The 19,880-nt window shown below is 52.6% G+C and overlaps 1 protein-coding gene across 2 annotated transcripts in view; it reads right to left on the reverse strand.

Moving 5' to 3' along the window:
• NHSL3 (NHS like 3) overlaps positions 1–4,438 on the reverse strand; it is a 33,623-nt gene extending 29,185 nt beyond the window's left edge. The window contains exon 1 of one of the 2 annotated variants that reach the window (XM_019014746.4): positions 3,848–4,438. In XM_019014746.4, coding sequence (XP_018870291.2) covers positions 3,848–4,082 — 235 coding nt within the window. In that variant the 5' untranslated portion in view covers positions 4,083–4,438. The remainder of the gene's footprint in view (positions 1–3,847) is intronic. The other variant, XM_063700627.1, reaches the window with a different exon arrangement.
• Between the last annotated feature and the right edge of the window lie 15,442 nt (positions 4,439–19,880).

The following is a 19,880-nucleotide window of genomic DNA, read 5'->3' on the forward strand; positions in this document are numbered from 1 at the left end:
TGTTAGCTCATTTGATCCTGGAAAGGCCCCTATAAAGCTAGGATTTATTATCCCTGTTTTACAGATAAGGATACTGAGGCTTGGAGGGGTGAATAACCTGCCAGCATCTTGTAGCTTGAGAGGGGCAGACCAGGGAAGCAGAGTTGTCCATTTTTTTTTTTTTTTGAGACCTAGTCTCGCTCTGTCACCCAGGCTGGAGTACAGTGGTGCAATCTCGCCTCACTGCAACCTCCACCTCCCGGGTTCAAGCGATTCTCCTGCCTCAGCCTCCTGAGTAGCTGGGATTACAGGCACGCGCCACCACGCCCAGCTAATTTTTGTATTTTTAGTAGAGACAGGGTTTCACCATGTTGGTCAGGCTGGTCTTAAACTCTCGACCTCGTGACCCACCCACCTCAAACTCCCAAAGTGCTGGGATTACAGGTGTGAGCCACCACGCCCAGTCAAGCAAAGTTGTTCTTAGGCCCAGAGCCCATTCCTTCCAGACTGGGTCGTTAGAGCTCAGGTGACTAAACTTATAAACACAGTCATAGCAACCCCTTGCATTTCTATGGTTACTTCTCTTTAATATAATTTTCTTTTCTTTTTTTTTTTTTTTTCTGAGTCTCGCTCTGTTGCCCAGGCTGGAGTGCAGCGGTGCAATCTTGGCTAACTGCAACCTCCGCCTCCCGAGTTCAAGCAATTCTCCTGCCTCAGCCTTCCGGGTAGCTGGGACTACAGGTGCACGCCACCTTGTCTGGCAAATTTTTTTTTTTTTTTTTTTTTTTTTTTTTGGAGACGGAGTTTCGCTCTTGTTGCCCAGGCTGGAGTGCAATGGCATGATCTCGGCTCACCGCAACCTCCACCTCCCAGGTTCAAGCAATTCTCCTATCTCAGCCTCCCAAGTAGCTGGGATTACAGGCATGCACCACCACGACCAGCTAATTTTGTATTTTTAGTAGAGATGGGGTTTCTCCATGTTGAGGCTGGTCTCGAACTCCTGACCTCAGGTGATCCGCCCACCTCGGCCTCCCAAAGTGCTGGGATTACAGGCGTAAGCCACCGCGCCCGGCGGCAAATTTTTTATATTTTAGTAGAGATGGGGTTTCACCGTGTTGCCCAGGCTGGTCTCGAACTCCTGAGCTCAGGCAATCTGCCCGCCTCGGCCTCCCAAAATACTAGGATTACAGGCATGAGCCACCACGCCCAGCCTTTAATATAATTTTCATATGCTTTCTTGTGAGAATCTTGGTGAGACAGAAAGGTCACAGCCCATCAAGGCAATGTCCAGCCAGAGGATTCCCCCTTTCTTCCCCACAAGACAGTGGTGGAATCAGGGAGCCCACTGAGAAGTTGCTCATCCTACATCATGGGGCTTGCTAGTAGCCGGGCCAGGATTTAAACTCTCATTGGCCTGATTCTGATACTCTCCCCACTCTATCAAGTTCCCTCACTTCTCTCTCTGGGCCATTTCCCATCTGTAAAGTGAGTTGAACAAGAAGATCTTCAAGCCTTACCTGCTGCTCTATGTCCTTGGGAGAGTCATGAAAACAGTCCCGATTTTTGAGGCAGGTGATTTGAGTTTAAATCCCAGTTTGGTCAAATCAGTCACTCACTGTCCCTGAGCCTCAATTTTTTCATCTGCAAGTGAGATCTTGACATATTCAGACTAATCAATAAATGTCAGACTTCCTCTCTTCTTCTAAGTTTGTGCAGGGTGGTGAGGTCAGCAAGGGAATCATGGAAGACTGGTGCTCAAAACTCCATGACAAGCTCAGTTTTTCCATCTTAAAGTAGGAGAGTCAGATTAGAGGAATCAAGACCTGCCTCTCGTAGGTCTTTGAGTCAGAGCTTGGAATGGAGGAGATAATGACTTCCCCAGCAAAGATCCCTGACCTCCCAGGAATCTCCTGTGTATCCCTCCTCCCCACCTCTCCCAATCTCCATTCTGAACATTCTCCCTGAAAGAGTTAAGCCTTCTGCAGGCTTCCCGTTCCTGGCCAGCGTTGCCAGTGGAGATTAGTGGGATCAGATTTATTTCTCTTAATAAACAGAAAAGAAGTTGGGCCAGGCAGGTGACAAGGAAACAGTTGCAATAATAGGAGGCTGGAGTAAAAGGGAACAGGACTTCCTCCAGTCATACCCAGGGCCACCTCCAGACCTGGAGAAACAACAGCCAGGGGCAAGGAGGTGTTACCCATGCACGTGGGCTCAAATCAGGCCGACATGCTGCCCAGAAAGCCCAGAGCCACCTGATACCAAACACAAGGCAAGAGGGAGGCCTGGCCACTGACCCAATGACCCCAAACCCAGGCTGTTGGAGCAGTGACCTACAGGCTCAGCTTTTCCAGCCCGCTGCCTTCCAGGCTGGTCTCCCAGAGGAAAAAGGTCCACTGCCCTGGAGTATACACTGCTAGTCCACTAGCCTTCTGCCTGCCAATCCTGACAGTCTGACCACAATACATCCTGCTGCAATGCCCTCTTGAATGAGATGGGGATGACTTCAGACTGAATCCCAGTGGGGCAGCCCTGGGACAGACTCCATGTCCTGTTAGGACTGCAGAGGCTTTGGAAACACCCCTCACCCAAATCCAATCCTCCCTCAGGGTTTGGCCCAGTCACCCCAGCCCCAGCACCCTCACTTCTATTTGTGGCTGTGCCGCAGGGAAGCAGGGCCCTTATCCAAAAGGAAGATCAAGCCGGATACAATCACACATGAGGCTTTCCACCCTCTTCCTGACCCCTAAAGTGTTCCTTCTAACTCTCCCAGAAGAGGTGGTTAAAGGACACTGGGAGGGTAAACACAGGCAGAATGGGATGGGCCCGCACACCCAGCCATTTCCTCACCTCCAGCACTGCAGCAGCAGTCTAGGAAAGGTGGACTTCCCAGGACGGCAAGCCCCAAGGGAGCTCCACCCTCTTGCAAAGACTCAAGCCCTCCCCACCAAAAGGAAGACAGAAACTGGAAAATGAGGGAAGGCCCAAGAAAGGAACTGAAAATGACCCCAGCAGGGATGGGCCAGGTCGGCTTCCCCGCCTTTCAGGCTGCCCATCCAGGCCAGAGGAGGAGCCCAGGGGCTCAAATTCAGAAAGACTGAGAATTAGCTGTTGAATTTTAAGTACCCACCCCAGCCCAGGTACAGCCTCTCCACTGAGCTTGGGCCTCAGTTTCCCCCATCTGTAAGCACACTTCCGACACTGGCATGTTTCTCCAGGGCTGGAAGAAGGAGTGATAGGGAGGGGCGGGTTGGTTCACCTTGGTGAGCTCACTACCCCAGGAGATGATGTTTGTGGCCTGGCCCAGGTGAGCGTTGAGGGAGGCCAGGTGGGAAAAGCCAGCACTGTTAAGAAGCTAAGGCAGGGCACACTGTGCTCCATGCGAGGTCCTTTGTGGGGCTGGAAATCCAGATCCAGCTGGAGCTGAAACTCTTTGTGAGTGCGGTTGACCTTCCAGACCCAGAGGGTCCCCACCAGAGACCCAAGGCCACCTGTCTCTCCCATTGGCCACAGGCCAGCGTTAAGTCTCTGACCCCCTGACTCAGCAGAGGGCAGAACCTGGGTGAGCCTGGGGGAGGGGGAATCGCCTCACCGCCCTGGAGTCGGGCTACCAGCACTTCCTGCTCTGCCAGGGGATCCCTGCCCCAGCCGGGGGTCCCCTCCCCTCACAGCGGGGCAGGACTGGGTCTGGAAAGTGCGGAAGGCAGCGCAGGGTGGAAGTGTTCGGACTCAGCCCTGGCCTCTTCGCTTTCCAGCACCAGCTCCTGGGGGTCACCCCCCTCCAACACGCCGCGCGCGGACCCCCGGCAGAGCCCCCTCGGCCGCACCCTCGACGCCCCCCCGCGCTCAGCCCAGGTGCCGACCGCCTTACCTCGGCCTTTGCCCTTGGCCCTCTTGGCCTTGTCCTCCGCCTTCTTGGCCCGGGGGGCGGCCGGTTCGGCGCCCTCGGCCCCCGCCGCCTTCTTCTTGCGCCGCTTGCCCCGCAGCCAGCTGAAGGCGCGGCGGAGGCCGGACGCGCCGGAGCGGGACTTCTTCCTGCGCGGGGGGCCGCCCGGGTTCCCCGGCTCCTCGGCCGCAGGTGCGGCGGGGGGCGCGCGGGCCGCCATGGCAGGCGGGGGCGGAGCGGGCGGCGGGTCAGGCCCCCTGCGGCGCGGTGCCCATGCCGGGGGCGGCCGCCGGGGACGCGCGCCCGGAGAAAAGTTTGGGCGGCGGAGGCCGAGCGGGCGCGGAGAGCGGGCGGCGGGAGCGGCGCGGGAGGGGCCGGCCGAGCGGCGGGCGGGGCGCAGGCCGGCGGGGAGGGAAGGAGCGGGGCGGGAGCGGCCGCGGGGCGGGAGCGCCGCTGCCTGCAGCCCCTCCCCGCCTCCCCCGGTCCCGGCGGAGGGCGAGGTCCAGTCCCGAGAGGAGGGGGTCCCGGGAGCCCGGGGTCGTGCCGCCCGCTGGGGCCCGAGAGGGCGGGTCGTGGGGCCGCCCGGGAGGGGGCGGCACTGAGGTTCCGTCCCGCAGGGGGCACCGCGGGAGGTCTGTTCGGAAGAGGGTGGTATGGGGTGGGGACGGAAAGGGGAAGGGCGCAGGAAAGGGGGAGCGAGAGGCTGGGGTTGGACCCCAGGAGACTTGGTATCCCAAGTTTGGGCTGGGAATAGACAGGGGATTCTGGAATATTTTTTCCTGGAATAAGGGAATTTGGAGAATTCCTTCCAAGCCCCAACAGTGTTGGGGCGCCTGCGCCAGGAATAGAGGCTTCAGACACGTCCAAGACCTGTGACCCGCAGTGGGCATTTCCCTCCCATCTGCTGACTGGGGTCGCCTCCTCGCTCTTTACCACACCTTCCAGGCTCCAACCATCTTCGGTGTGCAGCGGGGGCCCAGGCCCACTGTGTTCCTGCCTCACCCTTTGGTGGCAAGATGAGGATAGCCCTTCCTCCCTTTACCCTTGGACTAGGATTTGAGGCCCCAGGGCACTCCTTCCTGGACCAGGAGTTCCCACTGAGATGCTCAACACTAATTAGGGTTGAACTCTGGGCAGGTGAGAGGTGTGACTGGGAGGCTGGTAGGAAAGGAAACATTAAGAATCCTGAAATTGCTGTACTCATTGCCTACAGGCCTCTGGGTCTATTACAGCTGACCAAGCCCTTTTATATCATCTGATCCCACGACAACGGAAATGGAGGCCAGAAGGGGACAGAGGTGGTCAGCGGGAGAGGAGCCAAGATGGGCATCTGGGTTTTGTCTCAGGCTGGTCCAAGGCTTCAAACCCTAAGGACTAGAAATTGCGCTGGGGACCAGCTGTGGGTTCAGCACCCTTGAACCCCCTCCGTCAGTCCCCAGAAGGGCCTTGTGATGTCCATACCAGTGGGGTGGCCAGAATCACCCAATCTGACTCTGGTCACACGGCTTTCTCTTGGTCCTGGTCTCCACGAGGGCAGGGGCCCATTTGTCTGGGCCACCCAGCCCAGTCAGCCCCGGCGCACTGTAGATAGCACTCACCATAACATTGCAGGATTACTAGAGTGCAGTGGGATCTCCCTAACCTGCCTTAGCCCCCTGCATGTCCCCAGGGGCTCAGCTGTGGTGAACCTGGGACATCATTGACACTCTCCCACCTGGGGGCCCTGGGGCAGACCACCCAGTGTCCATGCTGGGCCTCAGTTTCTTGTCTAACCACCATTCATTCAGATCCAGCCCACAATCCCAGAGCACCCATTCTGGACCAGGAACCAGTCCTGTACTCTGGGTGCTCTTGGCCCAGCCTAGCACTCCTAAGAACCCAGTCTCTTCCCCTGTTAGTTGGTGAGGAAAGGGAATGTAGAGAATGCAGTTTTCAAGGGAAAAGTGTTACAGGTGCCAGGCATGGTGGCTCAGGCCTGTATTCCCAGCACTTTGGGAGGCCCAGGCAAATGGATCACCTGAGGTCAGGAGTTTAAGACCAGCCAGACCAACATGGTGAAACCCGGTCTCTACTAAATACAAAAACTTAGCTGGGTGTGGTGGTGCATGCCTGTAGTCCCAGCTACTTGGGAGACTAAGGCAGGCGAATCGCTTGAACCCGGTAGGCGGAGGTTGCAGTGAGCCAAAATTGCACCATTGCACTCCAGCCTGGGCGACAGAGCGAGACCCTGTCTCAAAAAAAAAACTTATTAAGAATTTCAAGGCCTGCCACAGTGGCTCATGTCTGTAATCCCAACACTTTGGAAGGCCGAGGTGGGAGGATTGCTTGAGCCTAGGAGTTCGAGACCAGCCTTGGGCAACATGGTAAGAGCTCATCTCTCCAAAAAAAAAATTGTTTTTCATTAGCCAGGTGTGGTGACAAGTGCCTGTGGTCCTAGCTACTCACTCGGGAGGCTGAGGTGGGAGGATCCCTTGAGCCCAGGAGGTCAAGGCTATAGTGAGCCATGTTCGTGCCACTGCACTGCAGCCTGCAAAACAGAGTGAAATCTTGTCTTTTTGTTGTTGTTGTTGTTTGTTTGTTTGTTTGTTTGTTTGTTTTTGAGACGGAGTCTTGCTTTGTCGCCCAGGCTGGAGTGCAGTGGCACGATCTCGGTTCACTGTAACCTCCACCTCCCGGGTTCAAGCGATTCTCCTGCCTCAGACTCCTGGGTAGCTGGGACTACAGGCGCCCGCCACCACGCCTGGCTAATTTTTGTATTTTTAGTAGAGACGGGGTTTCACCATATTGGTCAGGCTGGTCTCGAGCTCCTGACCTCAGGTGACCCACGCGCCTCGGCCTCCCAAAGTGCTGGGATTACAGGCGTGAGCCACTGCGCCTGGCCTGACCTTGTCTTTTAAAAAAAGAATTTCAAGAGGCAATAGCAGGCTGGGCAAGGTGACTCACGCCTGTAGTCCCGGCACTTTGGGAAGCCGAGGCAGGTGAATCACAAGGTCAGGAGTTTGAGACCAGCCTGGCCAACATAGTGAAACCCCGTCTCTACTAAAAATACAAAAATTAGCCAGGCGAGGTGGCAAGAGCCTGTAATCCCAGATACTCGAGAGGCTGAGGCAGGAGAATCACTTGAACCCGGGAGGTGGAGTTTGCAGTGAGCCGAGATCACGCCATTGCACTCCAGCCCCGGTGACAGTGTGAGACTCCATCTCAAAAAAAAAAAAAAAAAAAAAAAAATTAGCCAGGCTTGCTGACAGGCGCCTATAATCCCAGCTACTCAGGAAGCTGCGGCAGGAGAATCACTTGAACCCGGGAGGCGGAGGTTGCAGTGAGCCGAGATCATGCCATTGCACTCCAGCCTGGGCGACAAGAGCGAAACTCCGTCTCAATAAAATAAATAAAAATACAAAAAAACTAGCGAGGCATGGTGGTGCTTGTCTGTGGTCCCAGCTGCTCGGGAGGCTGAGGCAGGAGAAACGCTTGAACCCAGAAGGCAGAAGTTATAGTGAGCCGAGATGGTGCCACTGCACTCCACCCTGGGTGACAAAGCGAGACTCCCTCTCAAAAAAAAAAAAAGGTCGGGCGCAGTGGCTCAAGCCTGTATAATACCAGCACTTTGGGAGGCCGAGGCGGGTGGATCACAGGGTCAGGAGTTCAAGACCAGCCTGGCCAAGATGGTGAAACCCCATCTCTACTAAAAATACAAAAATTAGGCCGGGTGCGGTGGCTCACACCTGTAATCCCCGCACTTTGGGAGGCTGAGGCAGGCGGATCACCTGAGGTCGGGAGCTCGAGACCAGCCTGACCAACATGGAGAAACCCTGTCTCTACTAAAAATACAAAAATTAGCCAGACGTAGTGGCGCATGCCTGTAGTCCCAGCTACTCTGGAGGCTGAGCAGGAGAATCGCTTGAACCCGGGAGGTAGAGGTTGCAGTGAGCCTAGATCGTGCCATTGCCCTCCAGCCTGGGCAACAAGAGCAAAACTCCATCTCAAAAAAAAAAAAAAAAATACAAAAATTAGCCGGGCATAGTGGCGGGTGCCTGTAATCCCATCTACCTGGGAGGCTGAGGCAGAGAATTGCTTGAACCCGGGAGGTGGAGGTTGCAGTGAGCCGAGACTGCGCCACTGCACTCCAGCCTGGGCGACAGAGCAAGATTCTGTCTCAAAAAAAAAAAAAAAAAAGAGGCAACAGCAAAACATTCAACCAAGCACAGAGCCTTTCTGAGCATGGGCTATGCGTAACTACACAGTTTGCATGCCTCTGAAGATAGCCCTGCCAGTGTCTCATATAATTCCTCAGGGAAATTCCCCTCAAACTAGAATTTCCAGGAATCAACCCACAGATTGGATCCTCTGATTTGCAGGTAGGGAGAGGAAGAAGGGAAATGAGGAGAATTCAGGGTTTTATTCCCTTCACTGCTCCTGACTCCAGCACCCAGAGATTCTCACTTCTCATCCCCAGCCCGGACCACCTTCAGACCAGCAGGCCCAGCTCTCCCTCTTGCCCCCTGGCCTAAAGGACAGACATGCTTCTGAGCCACCCAGGGAGGGCTAGCCTAGGAAGAGCTAGCCTGTGTCTCAGCTGTAGCTGAATCCTGCTCCCTGGAATAATGATTGCTCAGCTCAGCTACATGTCTTTGCTGGCCTTGCAGGCAGCGGAGGGAGCTGACTTCCCAGCAGTCCCTGTGGATAGGGCCCAAAGTTCAACCTGGAGCCAGGCTGTCACCTGACCAGGAAGGAAACTTCCAGCCTGTCCCCAGGGAGGAACCAGCAAAAACCAGGCTTGGGGCAGCATCCTAAGGGCCCTCCAACTTTGCCCCTCTGTTTGGGGAAAGCCCAAGACCACCCTGATGTTGCCCTCACACACACCAATCCCCCTTTCCACTTGGGAGACCTGCCTTCCACAGGAGCCAGCTTTGTCCTCTGCTGGGCCTGGCCTCCTTCCACAAAGACTCCTCACTCCAGACAGGGCAGCCAGGCCAAAGGTGTGGCTGAGCCTCTTACATTTTACAGGGAAGATCAGGAAGGGACAGACAGCCTTGGGATGGGAGCACCTGTGGCTTCCCTCAGTTCTTAGACCAATTGCAGGGGCCGGAATTGTACCAGAGGGCAGAGCAATCCTGCATAGTTGAAAGTTGAGAGGGGGGAGATGTAGGTCCCAGCCAGCATTCTTATGTCCCCTAATCCCTGGCTCTTGGCATCTGTGGCAGCCGTCTTAACATTTCAAACAACCTCCCTGCTGAGGTCTTCTTTGATCCTCTAGGCATCTCTTAGAATCAAGCCCCAAGCCTAATTCCACCCATTTTTCCTCCCGCTGAGTTGAGAGGAGAAATGGCTCGCATAGGGTGTTAGTGGTGTGTGGCCAGATCAAATGGAGTCTTATGCGTTCCCATCTTTAAGTTGGTGCCAGCTCCTAAGAAAAGAGAGGAGGGGAAAGAAGTGAGGGTGCAGGGGGAGGAAAGAAGAGAAAATGTAGAGAGCACAGAGGTAGTTATTGCCACTACCCAGTCTCTAGTATGCAACGGGTTGTGTTTCCCTTTGTTCTTTCAACAAATATCCCAGCTACTCAGGAGGCTGAGGCACCAGAATTGCTTGAACCCGGGAGGTGGAGGTTGCAGTGAGCCGTGATCATGCCACTGCATTCCAGCCTGGGCAACACAGTGAGAATCAGTCTCAAAAGAAAAAAAAAAAGTCATCACTGTTCTCACTGATTTACTTTATTTTTTTTTTTAATTTTTTTATTTATTTTTTTGAGACAGAGTCTCGCTCTGTCGCCCAGGCTGGAGTGCGGTGGCAAGATCTCAGCTCACTGCAAGCTCCGCCTCCTGGGTTCACGCCATTCTCCTGCCTCAGCCTCCTGAGTAGCTGGGACTACAGGCGCCTGCCACCATGCCCCGCTAATTTTTTGTATTTTTAGTAGAGACGGGGTTTCACCATGTTAGACAGGATGGTCTCGATCTCCTGACCTCGTGATCTGGCCGCCTCGGCCTCGCAAAGTGCTGGGATTACAGGTGTGAGCCACCACACCCGGTCCTTGTTTGTTTTTTTGAAACAGAGTCTCACTCTGTGCCCAGGCTGGAGTACAATAACGCGATCTTGCCTCACTGCAACCTCCACCTCCTGGGTTTAAGGAATTTTCTGCCTCAGCCTCCCGAATAGCTGGGATGCCTCTACGCCCAGCTAATTTTTTTGTACTTTTAGCGGAGACGAGGTTTCAGTATCTTGGCCAGGCTCGTCTTGAACTCCTGACCTCATGATCCTCCTGCCTCGGCCTCCCAAAGTTCTGGGATTACAGGCGTGAGCCACCATGCCTGGCTGGTAGTAAGAGTTTTAACAACTTCGTAAAAATGTCAGGAGAAGCTTTATTCTCAGGTCTGCAAAAAAACAAGTTATCAGCCGGGCACAGTGGCTCATACCTGTAATCCCAGCACTTTGGGAGGCCTAGGCGGGCGGATCACGAGGTCAGTAGCTCGAGACCAACCTGACCAACATGGAGAAACCCTGTCTCTACTAAAAATACAAAAATTAGCTGGGCATGGCGGCACGTGCCTGTAATCCCAGCTACTCGGGAGGCTGAGGCAGGAGAATGGCTTGAACCCAGGAGGCGGAGGTTGCAGTGAGCCAAGATTGCACCACTGCACTCTAGCCTGGCGAGAGAGTGAGACTCCGCCTCAAAAAAAAAAAATTAGCATAGAACTCAACTATATGTGTGTACATGCTTTTCACTACTTTAGAAAGTGTTTTGGGGACTGGGTACAGTGACTCATGCCTGTAATCCCAGCATTTTGGGAGGCCAAGGCAGGAGGATCTGAGGTCCGGAGTTTGAGACCAGCCTGACCAACATGGTGAAACCCCATCTCTACTAAAAATACAAAAATTAGCCAGGCGTGGTGGCATGCGCCTGTAATCCCAGGTATTCAGGAGGCTGAGGCAGGAGGATCGCTTGAACCGGGGAAGTGGAGGTTGCAGTGAGCTGAGATTGCACCACTGCACTCCAGCCTCGGTGACAGAGCAAGACTCTGTCTCAAAAAAATGTTTTTGGCCGGTGCAGTGGCTCACATCTATAATCCCACCACTTTGGGAGGCCAAGGCGGGCAGATCACCTGAGGTTGGGAGTTCAAAACCAGCCTGACCAACATGGGGAAACCCTGTCTCTACTAAAACTACAAAATTAACCGGGCATGATGGCGCATGCCTATATTCCCAGCTACTCAGGAGGCTGAGGCAGGATAATCGCTTGAACCTGGGAGGCGGAGGTTGCAGTGAGCCGAGATCAAGCCATTGCACTCCAGCCTGGGCAACAAGAGCGAAACTCCGTCTCAAAAAAAAAATGTTTTTATAAATATACAGTATACATAAAACATACATACATATGTATATTCTTTTTTTTTTTTTTTTTTTTTTTGAGACAGAGTCTTGCTCTGTCACCCAGGCTGGAGTGCAGTGGCGCGATCTTGGCTCACTGCAAGCTCCACCTCCCGAGTTCACGCCATTCTCCTGCCTCAGCCTCCCGAGTAGCTGGGACAACAGGCGCCCGCCACCACGCCCGGCTAATTCTTTGTATTTTTAGTAGAGACGGGGTTTCACCGTGTTAGCTAGGATGGTCTCGATTTCCTGACCTCGTGATCCACCCGCCTCGGCCTCCCAAAGTGCTGGGATTACAGGAGTGAGCCACCGCGCCCAGCCTACATATGTATATTCTAAAGTAATTATTAAATCCTAGAATGAGAAAACTACGTGGGGCAAAAGAATCCCTACAGCTAACCTGGTTATCATTATTTTGGTCTTGCCACTAACTTGCTAAGTGTGTACTTGGGCAACAAGACATTGCCCTCTCTGGGAACCAGTTTCCCCATTCTGAACATCCAGTTTTACCTAGGGAAGGAGTGTGTGTGGAGGTATTTGAGTATGTTGGGGTGTGGGGCTGCAGTGCACATATGCAGAAGCCTTATTAACTCATCCTCACCACCCACCCCATCCCAGCACTGGGCCCAAAGGGGGTCCTGCAAAACCACTGAACTGCCCAAGTTCGAAGGCGGAGGCGGGTTGCCATGGAGACACGTTTTGTTTCCCCAGCTGTCTGGCTGCATCTGACAAACACGAAAAGTTCAGCCAGATGGACACTGACCTAGGCTGAGAGAGCAGGGATTTCCTGACCTCAAGATTCAGAGGACTCTCTGCTTTCCAAAGAGAGGGGCTTGGTTCTTCTCAGAAACAGGAAAATGATCAATCTGGTCTGCCAGCTGGGAAGGCTACATGTCGGGGGCTGCTGGCTGGAGCCCCTCTCTAGGTGTTTGCAGACATGCACTCCACCAGTCCTGGGCAGCAAGCCCTGTGCCCAGGGGCAGGGCTACGAGTGAAACACCCACACGCAGGGCCTTCTGGAAGCAGGGGGAGGGATTGCAATGTGTGGGCAGAGCTCTCCGCCCACAGATAGGAGAACAACTGGATGTGGACTCTTAGAAACCCCAGCTCCCACCCCCACATCTACATAGATGTAGACACAAACACACTGAGACACAAACAGAGGTTGACAAACCTACCTACACACCACTTCACAGTGGCACATCCAAACATGTGGGTACATATACCAATATACAAGCCCAGATACACACTGCCACACCTAGATACCCTTAAACACTCAGATATGCTGAGGCAGACTGACATCTAAACATATATAAGCTGGCCACAGTGGCCCACGCCTGTAATCGCAACACTTTGGGGGGCTGAAGTGGGAGGATTGCTGGAGCTCGGCAGTTCGAGACTAGCCTGGGCAACATAGGAAGACCCCCATCTCTACAAAAATTTAAAAATTAGCTGGGCCGGGCACGGTGGCTCACTCCTGTAATCCCAGCACTTTGGGAGGCTGAGGCAGGCGGATCACCTGCGGTCAGGAGTTTGAGACCAGCCTGGCTAACATGGTGAAACCCCATTTCTACTAAAAATACAAAAAATTAGCTGGACGTGGTGGGCACGTGCCTGTAGTCCCAGCTACTCAGGAGGCTGAGGCAGGAGAATCGCTTGAACCCAGGATGCGGAGGTTGCAGTGAGCCGGGATAGCGCCATTGCACTCCAGCTTGGGCAACAAGAGCTAAACTCCGTCTCTAAAAAAAAAAATTAGCTGGGTGTCGTGGTGCATGCCTGTGGTCCCAGCTACTTGAGAGGCTGAGGTGGGAGGATCACTTGGGCCCAGGAGGTTAAAGCTGCCATGATCGTGCCACTGCACTCCAGCCTGGGCAACAGAGACTCTGTCTCAAAAATATATATGCATTAAAAATATAATAAACATGCCGGGTGCGGTGGCTCATGCCTGTAATCCCAGCACTTTGTGGGGCGGAGGTGGGTGGATCACCTGAGGTCGGGAGTTCAAGACCAACCTGACCAACGTGGAGAAACCCTGTCTCTACTAAAAATACAAAATTAGCGGCCGGGCGCAGTGGCTCATGCCTGTAATCCCAGTACTTTGGGAGGCCGAGGCGGGCGGATCACGAGGTCAGGAGATCGAGACCATCCTGGCTAACACAGTGAAACCCCGTCTCTACTAAAAATACAAAGAATTAGCCGGGCGTGGTGGCGGGCACCTGTTGTCCCAGCTACTCGGGAGGCTGAGGCAGGAGAATGGCGTGAACCCGGGAGGCGGAGCTTGCAGTGAGCCAAAATTGCACCACTGCACTCCAGCCTGGGCGACAGAGCAAGACTCCATCTCAAAAAAAAAAAAAAAAAAAAAATTAGCTGGGCTCGGTGGCAAGCGCCTGTAATCCCAGCTACTCGGTAGGCTGAGGCAGGAGAATCGCTTGAACCTGGGAGGCAGAGGTTGCAGTGAGCCGAGATTGCACCATTGCACTCCAGCCTGGGCAACAAGAGCGAAACTCTGTCTCAAAAAAACAAAATAATAATAATAATAATAATAATAATAATAATAAAGACATATAGGCAGTGCGTGATGGCTCACGCCTGTAATCCCAACACTTTGGGAGGCTGAGGTGGGTGGATCACGAGATCAGGAATTCGAGACCAGCCTGGCCAACATGGTGAAAACCCTGTCTCTACTAAAAACACAAAAATTAGCCAGGTGTGGTGGCAGGCGCCTGTAATCCTAGCTACGCAGGAGGCTGAAGCAGAAGGATCACTTGAACCTAGAAGGTGGAAGTTGTGGTGAGCTGAGACCGTGCCATTGCACTCCAGCCTGGGTGACAGAGCGAGACTCCGTCTCAAAAAAAATAAAAAATGAAATAAAATAAACACATATAAATAGACACAAACAGAAGCTGAGATACACAGCTACACCCCACACACATACATACCACCAATACACCCAAGCATATACTCACTTATACAGAGACACACAGACACACATACACAAATGCATACATTTCCAGATGCACAGACATTCACCAATATAAGAACAGAATACACACAGACGCTTAGCAGCCCATAAACCACAGACAGGCCGGGTGTGGTGGCTCACGCCTGTAATCCCAACACTTTGGGAGGCTGAGGTGGGCGGATCACGAGGTCAAGAGATCGAGACCATCCTGGCTAACACAGTGAAACCCCGTCTCTACTAAAAATACAAAAAAAATTAGGCAGGCATTGTGGCAGGAGCCTGTAGTCCCAGCTACTCAGGAGGCTGAGGCAGGAGAATGGCGTGAACCTGGGAGGCGGAGCTTGCAGTGAGCCGAGATAGGGCAGAGTGAGACTCCGTCTCAAAAAAAAAAAAAAAAACACAGACAGATTCAACCAGGCCCCGTAAACAAACATAGATGTAAAGAGGCAAACACTTACAAGTAGAAACACAGTTCCAGGCAAGGAGAAGAGAGGAAAAGGGAACTAATACTTGGTAAGAGCCAATTTTGCAGCAGACAGCGTGAGAACAGTTTTACCTGTAGGATCTTTTTAAAATCCTTCCAATAATCTGTAAAGTTGGTAGGATTATCCCCGCTTCATACAAATGCAATAATATACGTGCTTATAAAGGTCCAGATAATACAGGAGAAAATAGGATACAATGTGAAAGTTCCCCATCACATACCCCTTTCCCACCCCACCCCATCCACTATTAATGAGAAGGGTAGCATAAACCCCTCCGGCCTTTTTCTTTTCTTTTCTTTCTGGAACTGGCACCCGGGCTGGAGTACAGTGGCACAATCTCGGCACACTGCAACCTCTGCCTTCCAGGTTCAAGTGATTCTCCTGCCCCAGCCTCTCAAGTAGCTGGGATTGCAGGCGCCTACCACCACGCCCGGCTAATTTTTTGTATTTTTAGTAGAGACGGGGTTTCACTATGTTGGCCAGGCTGGTCTCGAACTCCTGACCTCATGATCTGCCTGCCTTGGCCTCCCAAAGTGCTGGGATTACAGGCATGAGCCACCACGCCTGGCCTTTTTTTTTGTTTTTTGTTTTTTTGAGACAGAGTTTCGCTCTTGTTGCCCAGGCTGGAGTGCAATAGTGCAATCTCGGCTCACTGCAACCTCCGCCTCCTGGGTTCAAGCGATTCTCCTGCCTCAGCCTCCCAAGTAGCTGGGATTACAGGCATGCACCACCACGCCCGGCTAATTTTGTATTTTTAGTAGAGACAGGGTTTCTCCGTGTTGGTCAGGCGGTCTTGAACTCCCGACCTCAGGTGATCCGCCCACCTCAGCCTCCCAGAGTGCTGGGATTTCAGGTGTGAGCCACAGCGCCTGACCGCCCTCTGGCCTTTTTCTACGCATTTGTATACAAGTACGTAAAGATACAGCAAATTTGAACATTTTCTGCAAAACTGACTCAGAGTGGATAAGAAATTGGACCAAGGTCACACAGCTAGTTAGTAACAGAACCAGGATTTGGATTTAGCTCTGGCTCACTCCAAAATGCTCTTTTTGCTGCCTCAGCCCACAGACAACCACAGAGACCTAAATTCACAAAGGGGAGGCCCAGGGTCGGAGGGAGGGCAGCACGTCTGGGCAGGAAGGGAAAGGAAGCTGCACAGTATCTCTGCCTGATTGCTCTGGGATCAAGTGTCAGTCCCTTAGGTGGCTCCCCTGGTCAAAGGATTGTCCCTGTAAATTCCTATTAAGGAGCAGATGTATCCCTGGGATGGAAACCTTTGAATCACTGACTCATAGGTGACCACCAGGCAAGTGACTAAGTGATGACATGCACAGCTGCAGCCTTCAGGACCACGCCCGGCCACCCAGCTTTTTTTATTATTTTTTTTTTTGAGACAGGGTCTTGCTGTGTTGCCCAGGATAGAGTGCAGTGGCATGATCACGACTCACTGCAGCCTTGACCTCCTAGGCTCAGGTGATCATCCTCCCACCTCAGCCTCCCAAGTAGCTGGGACCACAGGCGCGTGCCATTACGCCCGGGTAGTTTTTCTAATTATTCATAGACACAGGGTCTCCCTACGTTGCCCAGGCTAACTATCACATTTTAGCAAACATGTTTTCCATCACTCTCGCAGCTAGATGGGAGGCCCTGAAGAGCAAGGGCTGGCCTCCTTCCTCTCTGAATTTATAGTGCCAGGAGAGGCTTGGCGCAGTGGAGAGGGATTCAGTGGGTGGTTGTTGAGTGGGGTCCACATCCATTTGATGTTCATCTGAGCGGCAAAGTGAGAAAATAGGAGAGATGTGTTGTGGGGCTAGGGTACCCTGGGAAGGCCACTGGTAGCTGTGGCTCCCTCAGGAAGTCACTGAAGGCAAGAGCTCCTTCAGGATCTGGCTGTCACTAACCCTGAAGCCCAGGTCGGCCTGTCCGCACAGCTGCCCCTGCTGGGGAAGCAAGTGTCCTCCGGCTCCTCCACATCTCCCTTCAGTTAGGAGCTCTCAGCCCATCTGTTATTAAATATTTACTGTTTCTCACTCTGCTCAGCTTGGTGCCAGGCCCTGGAGGAGGGAATTGGAGACTAGGGGACAGGGAACTAACTGTCTACAATTAATGATCACTTACCTGTTCCCACAGAATTCACGGAAGCCCTGTAAGTTGGGTTCTTAGCTCTATGAAATGAAGTTCAGAGAGGGAAGACACTGGTCCCAGGTCACAGAGCCAGTGAGCCAAGATCCATAGTCAGGTGTGTGTGCATCCTTCCCCTGCATCCTGCACCCCACCCCACCCCCCAGCCTGGGAGGATGTGGACTTGACTTGGATGAGGCTCAGGGAGGCCATTTCTGAGGTGGGGCTGCAGCTGAAACATGGCCTGCCCCGGTGGATTCTCTACAATAACAACAGCTTGCATTTATCCAGCACTTTCCCTTCCATTAGCTCATTCAGCCCTCCCCAGCATCCCCATGGGTACCTATTATTCTCTCCATTTGACAGATGAGGGATGGAAGCTCAGTGAGCTCAAGTGACTTTCCTAAGGTTGCACAGCATTGCATGGCAAAGCATGTGTAAACTTTCAGATCCTAAACCTTCCTCTTGGATCTGTCTGCTGCCTCAGCTTTTCTCCCCTCCAGCATCCTCCGTGCTGCCCGAGAGAAGCTCTCCAAAACACATGTGAGCTTCCAGTCCCTGCCTTCTCATGGCCACACCTTTGTCTGTGGGTAATTTTTTTGGCTTTCCCTGACTTGTCTACCTTTCAAGCTCCTACTCAGCCTGCAGGTGCCAACTCAAATGCTATCATCTCCAGGAAGTCTTCCTGGATTGATCCAGCCACACTTCAGCACTCCCTCTTTTTATTTTTTATTGTTTTGAGATGGAGTTTCGCTCTTGTTGCCCAGGGTGGAGTGCAATGGCGCGATCTCAGCTCACTGCAACCTCCTGCCTCCCGGGTTCAAGTGATTCTCCTGCCTCAGCTTCCCAAGTAGCTGGGATTACAGGCATGCACCACCACGCCCAGCTAATTTTGTATTTTTAGTAGAGATGGGGTTTCTCCATGTTGGTCAGTCTAGTCTTGAACTTCCAACCTCAGGTGATCCGTCCACCTCGGCCTCCCAAAGTGCTGGGATTACAGGCTTGAGCCACCGCACCTGGCTCAGCATTCCTTCTAAGCATAGAAGGTCCTCCATATAAACCTCTAGTAGAGCAATTATCTTATTATGTTTGTTTGTCTGTCTAACTTTCTCACCAGACTGTGAGTTCCTTAAGGGCAAAGACAATGATTTTTCAAGTCAGCCTCCCCTGCACATAGCTTTGGTACTTGTTTGTACAACATCCCTAAGGGCTAGGCCTCAGGCCTCAGTGAAAGATGGTGAGGCATTAATAGAGGTAGGGCAGCAAGAGAAGCTGGTGTTTAGGAAGGAAAAAGAAGAGATGGAATTTTGCTTTTAGCTACTTAGAATTTGACTTGGACATCCAGCAAAACATGCCCAGGAGGTAGGAGTTGGGAGGTGGGGGGAACTGACCAGAAAGAAAGGATATTATCTACAGGTGCCGTTACCTGACTTACTATGCACCAGACCCAGTGCTGAATGCTTTATATGCATTACTGCATTAGATCCCCAGGAGGTAGGTAAGATCAACCCATTTAATGGAGGAGGAAGCTGAAGAGTTACCCAAGGTTACACAGCTAGTAAAAAGGAGAGCCAGGACTTGAACCCAAGTTTATATGATGCCAAGGTCCATGCACTTAATCCTTTCTCCATATGGTAGACTAGAAAGGACTGAATTTAGGGCCGGGCACAGTGGCTCATGCCTGTAACCCCAGCACTTTGGGAGGTTGAGGCCGGCGGATCACCTGAAGTCAGGAGTTCAAGAACAGCCTGGCCAACATGGTGAAACCTCTGTCTTTACTAAAAAATACAAAAATTAGCTGGGCGTGGTGGTGGGCACCTGTAATCCCAGCTACTCGGGAGGCTTAAGCAGGATAATTGCTTGAACCCAGGAGGCGGAGGTTGCAGTGAGCCGAGATCATGCCATTGCACTCCAACCTGGGCAACAAGAGCAAAACTCCGTCTCAAAAAAAAAAAAAAAGAAGAAAAAGAAAAAAGAAAGGACTGAATTTAGAAAACACTCTACCTTTTGCTAGGCTCGGTGGCTCACACCTGTAATCCCAGCACTTTGGGAGGCTCAGGAAGGTGGATCACAAGGTCAAGAGTTCAAGACCATCCTGGCCAACATGGTGAAACCCTGTCTCTATTAAAAATACAAAAATTAGCTGAGTGTGGTGGCGCATGCCTGTAATCCCAGCTATTTGGGAGGCTGAGGCAGGAGAATCGCTTGAACACGGGAGGTGGAGGTTGTGGTGAGCCAAGATCATGCAATTGCACTCCAGCCTGGGCAACGAGAGCAACTCTGCCTCAAAAGAAAAAAAAAAGGCCGGGCCTGGTGGCTCACGCCTGTAATCCCAGCACTTTGGGAGACCAAGGCGTGCAAATCACGAGGTCAAGAGATCGAGACCATCCTGGCTAACACAGTGAAACCCTGTCTCTACTAATAATACAAAAAATTAGCCGGGCATGGTGGTGGGCGCCTGCAGTCCCAGCTACTCGGGAGGTTGAGGAAGGAGAATGACGCGAACCTGGGAGGCGGAGCTTGCAGTGAGCCGAGATCGCGCCCCTGCACTCCAGCCTGGACGACAGAGCGAGACTCCGTCTCAAAAAACAAAAAACAAAACAAAACACTCTACCTTTAAAAGGGAGAGTGGGAAGAAGAGATTAGAGAAGGAATTGTCCAAAAGATAGAAGGGAAACCAGCAGGGTGATATTTGAGATGAAGAAAAGAGTTCCAAGAAGATGCTGGGCATGGTGGCTCAGGTCTGTAATCCCAGCACTTTGGGAGGCCAAGGTGGGCGGATCACCTGAGGTCAGGAGTTCAAGACCAGCCTGGACAACATGGTGAAACCCCATCTCTACTAAAAATTCAAAAATTAGCCAAGTGGTGCGCACCTGTAATCCCAGCTATTTGGGAGGCTGAAGCAGGAGAATCACTTGAACCTGGGAGGCAGAGGTTGCAGTGAGCCGAGATCACACCATTGCACTCCAACCTGGGCGACAGAGAGAGCCTCCGTCTCAAAAACAAAAGCTCCATGAAGGTCCAGAAGGACCAGGTCAACCATGCTTATTGTCCCTGGCAGCTTAAGCTGTCAGGATGAGGGATTAGGCAA

Source organism: Gorilla gorilla, chromosome 1 (assembly GCF_029281585.2).
Source record: "Gorilla gorilla gorilla isolate KB3781 chromosome 1, NHGRI_mGorGor1-v2.1_pri, whole genome shotgun sequence".
Taxonomy (NCBI): domain Eukaryota; kingdom Metazoa; phylum Chordata; class Mammalia; order Primates; family Hominidae; genus Gorilla; species Gorilla gorilla.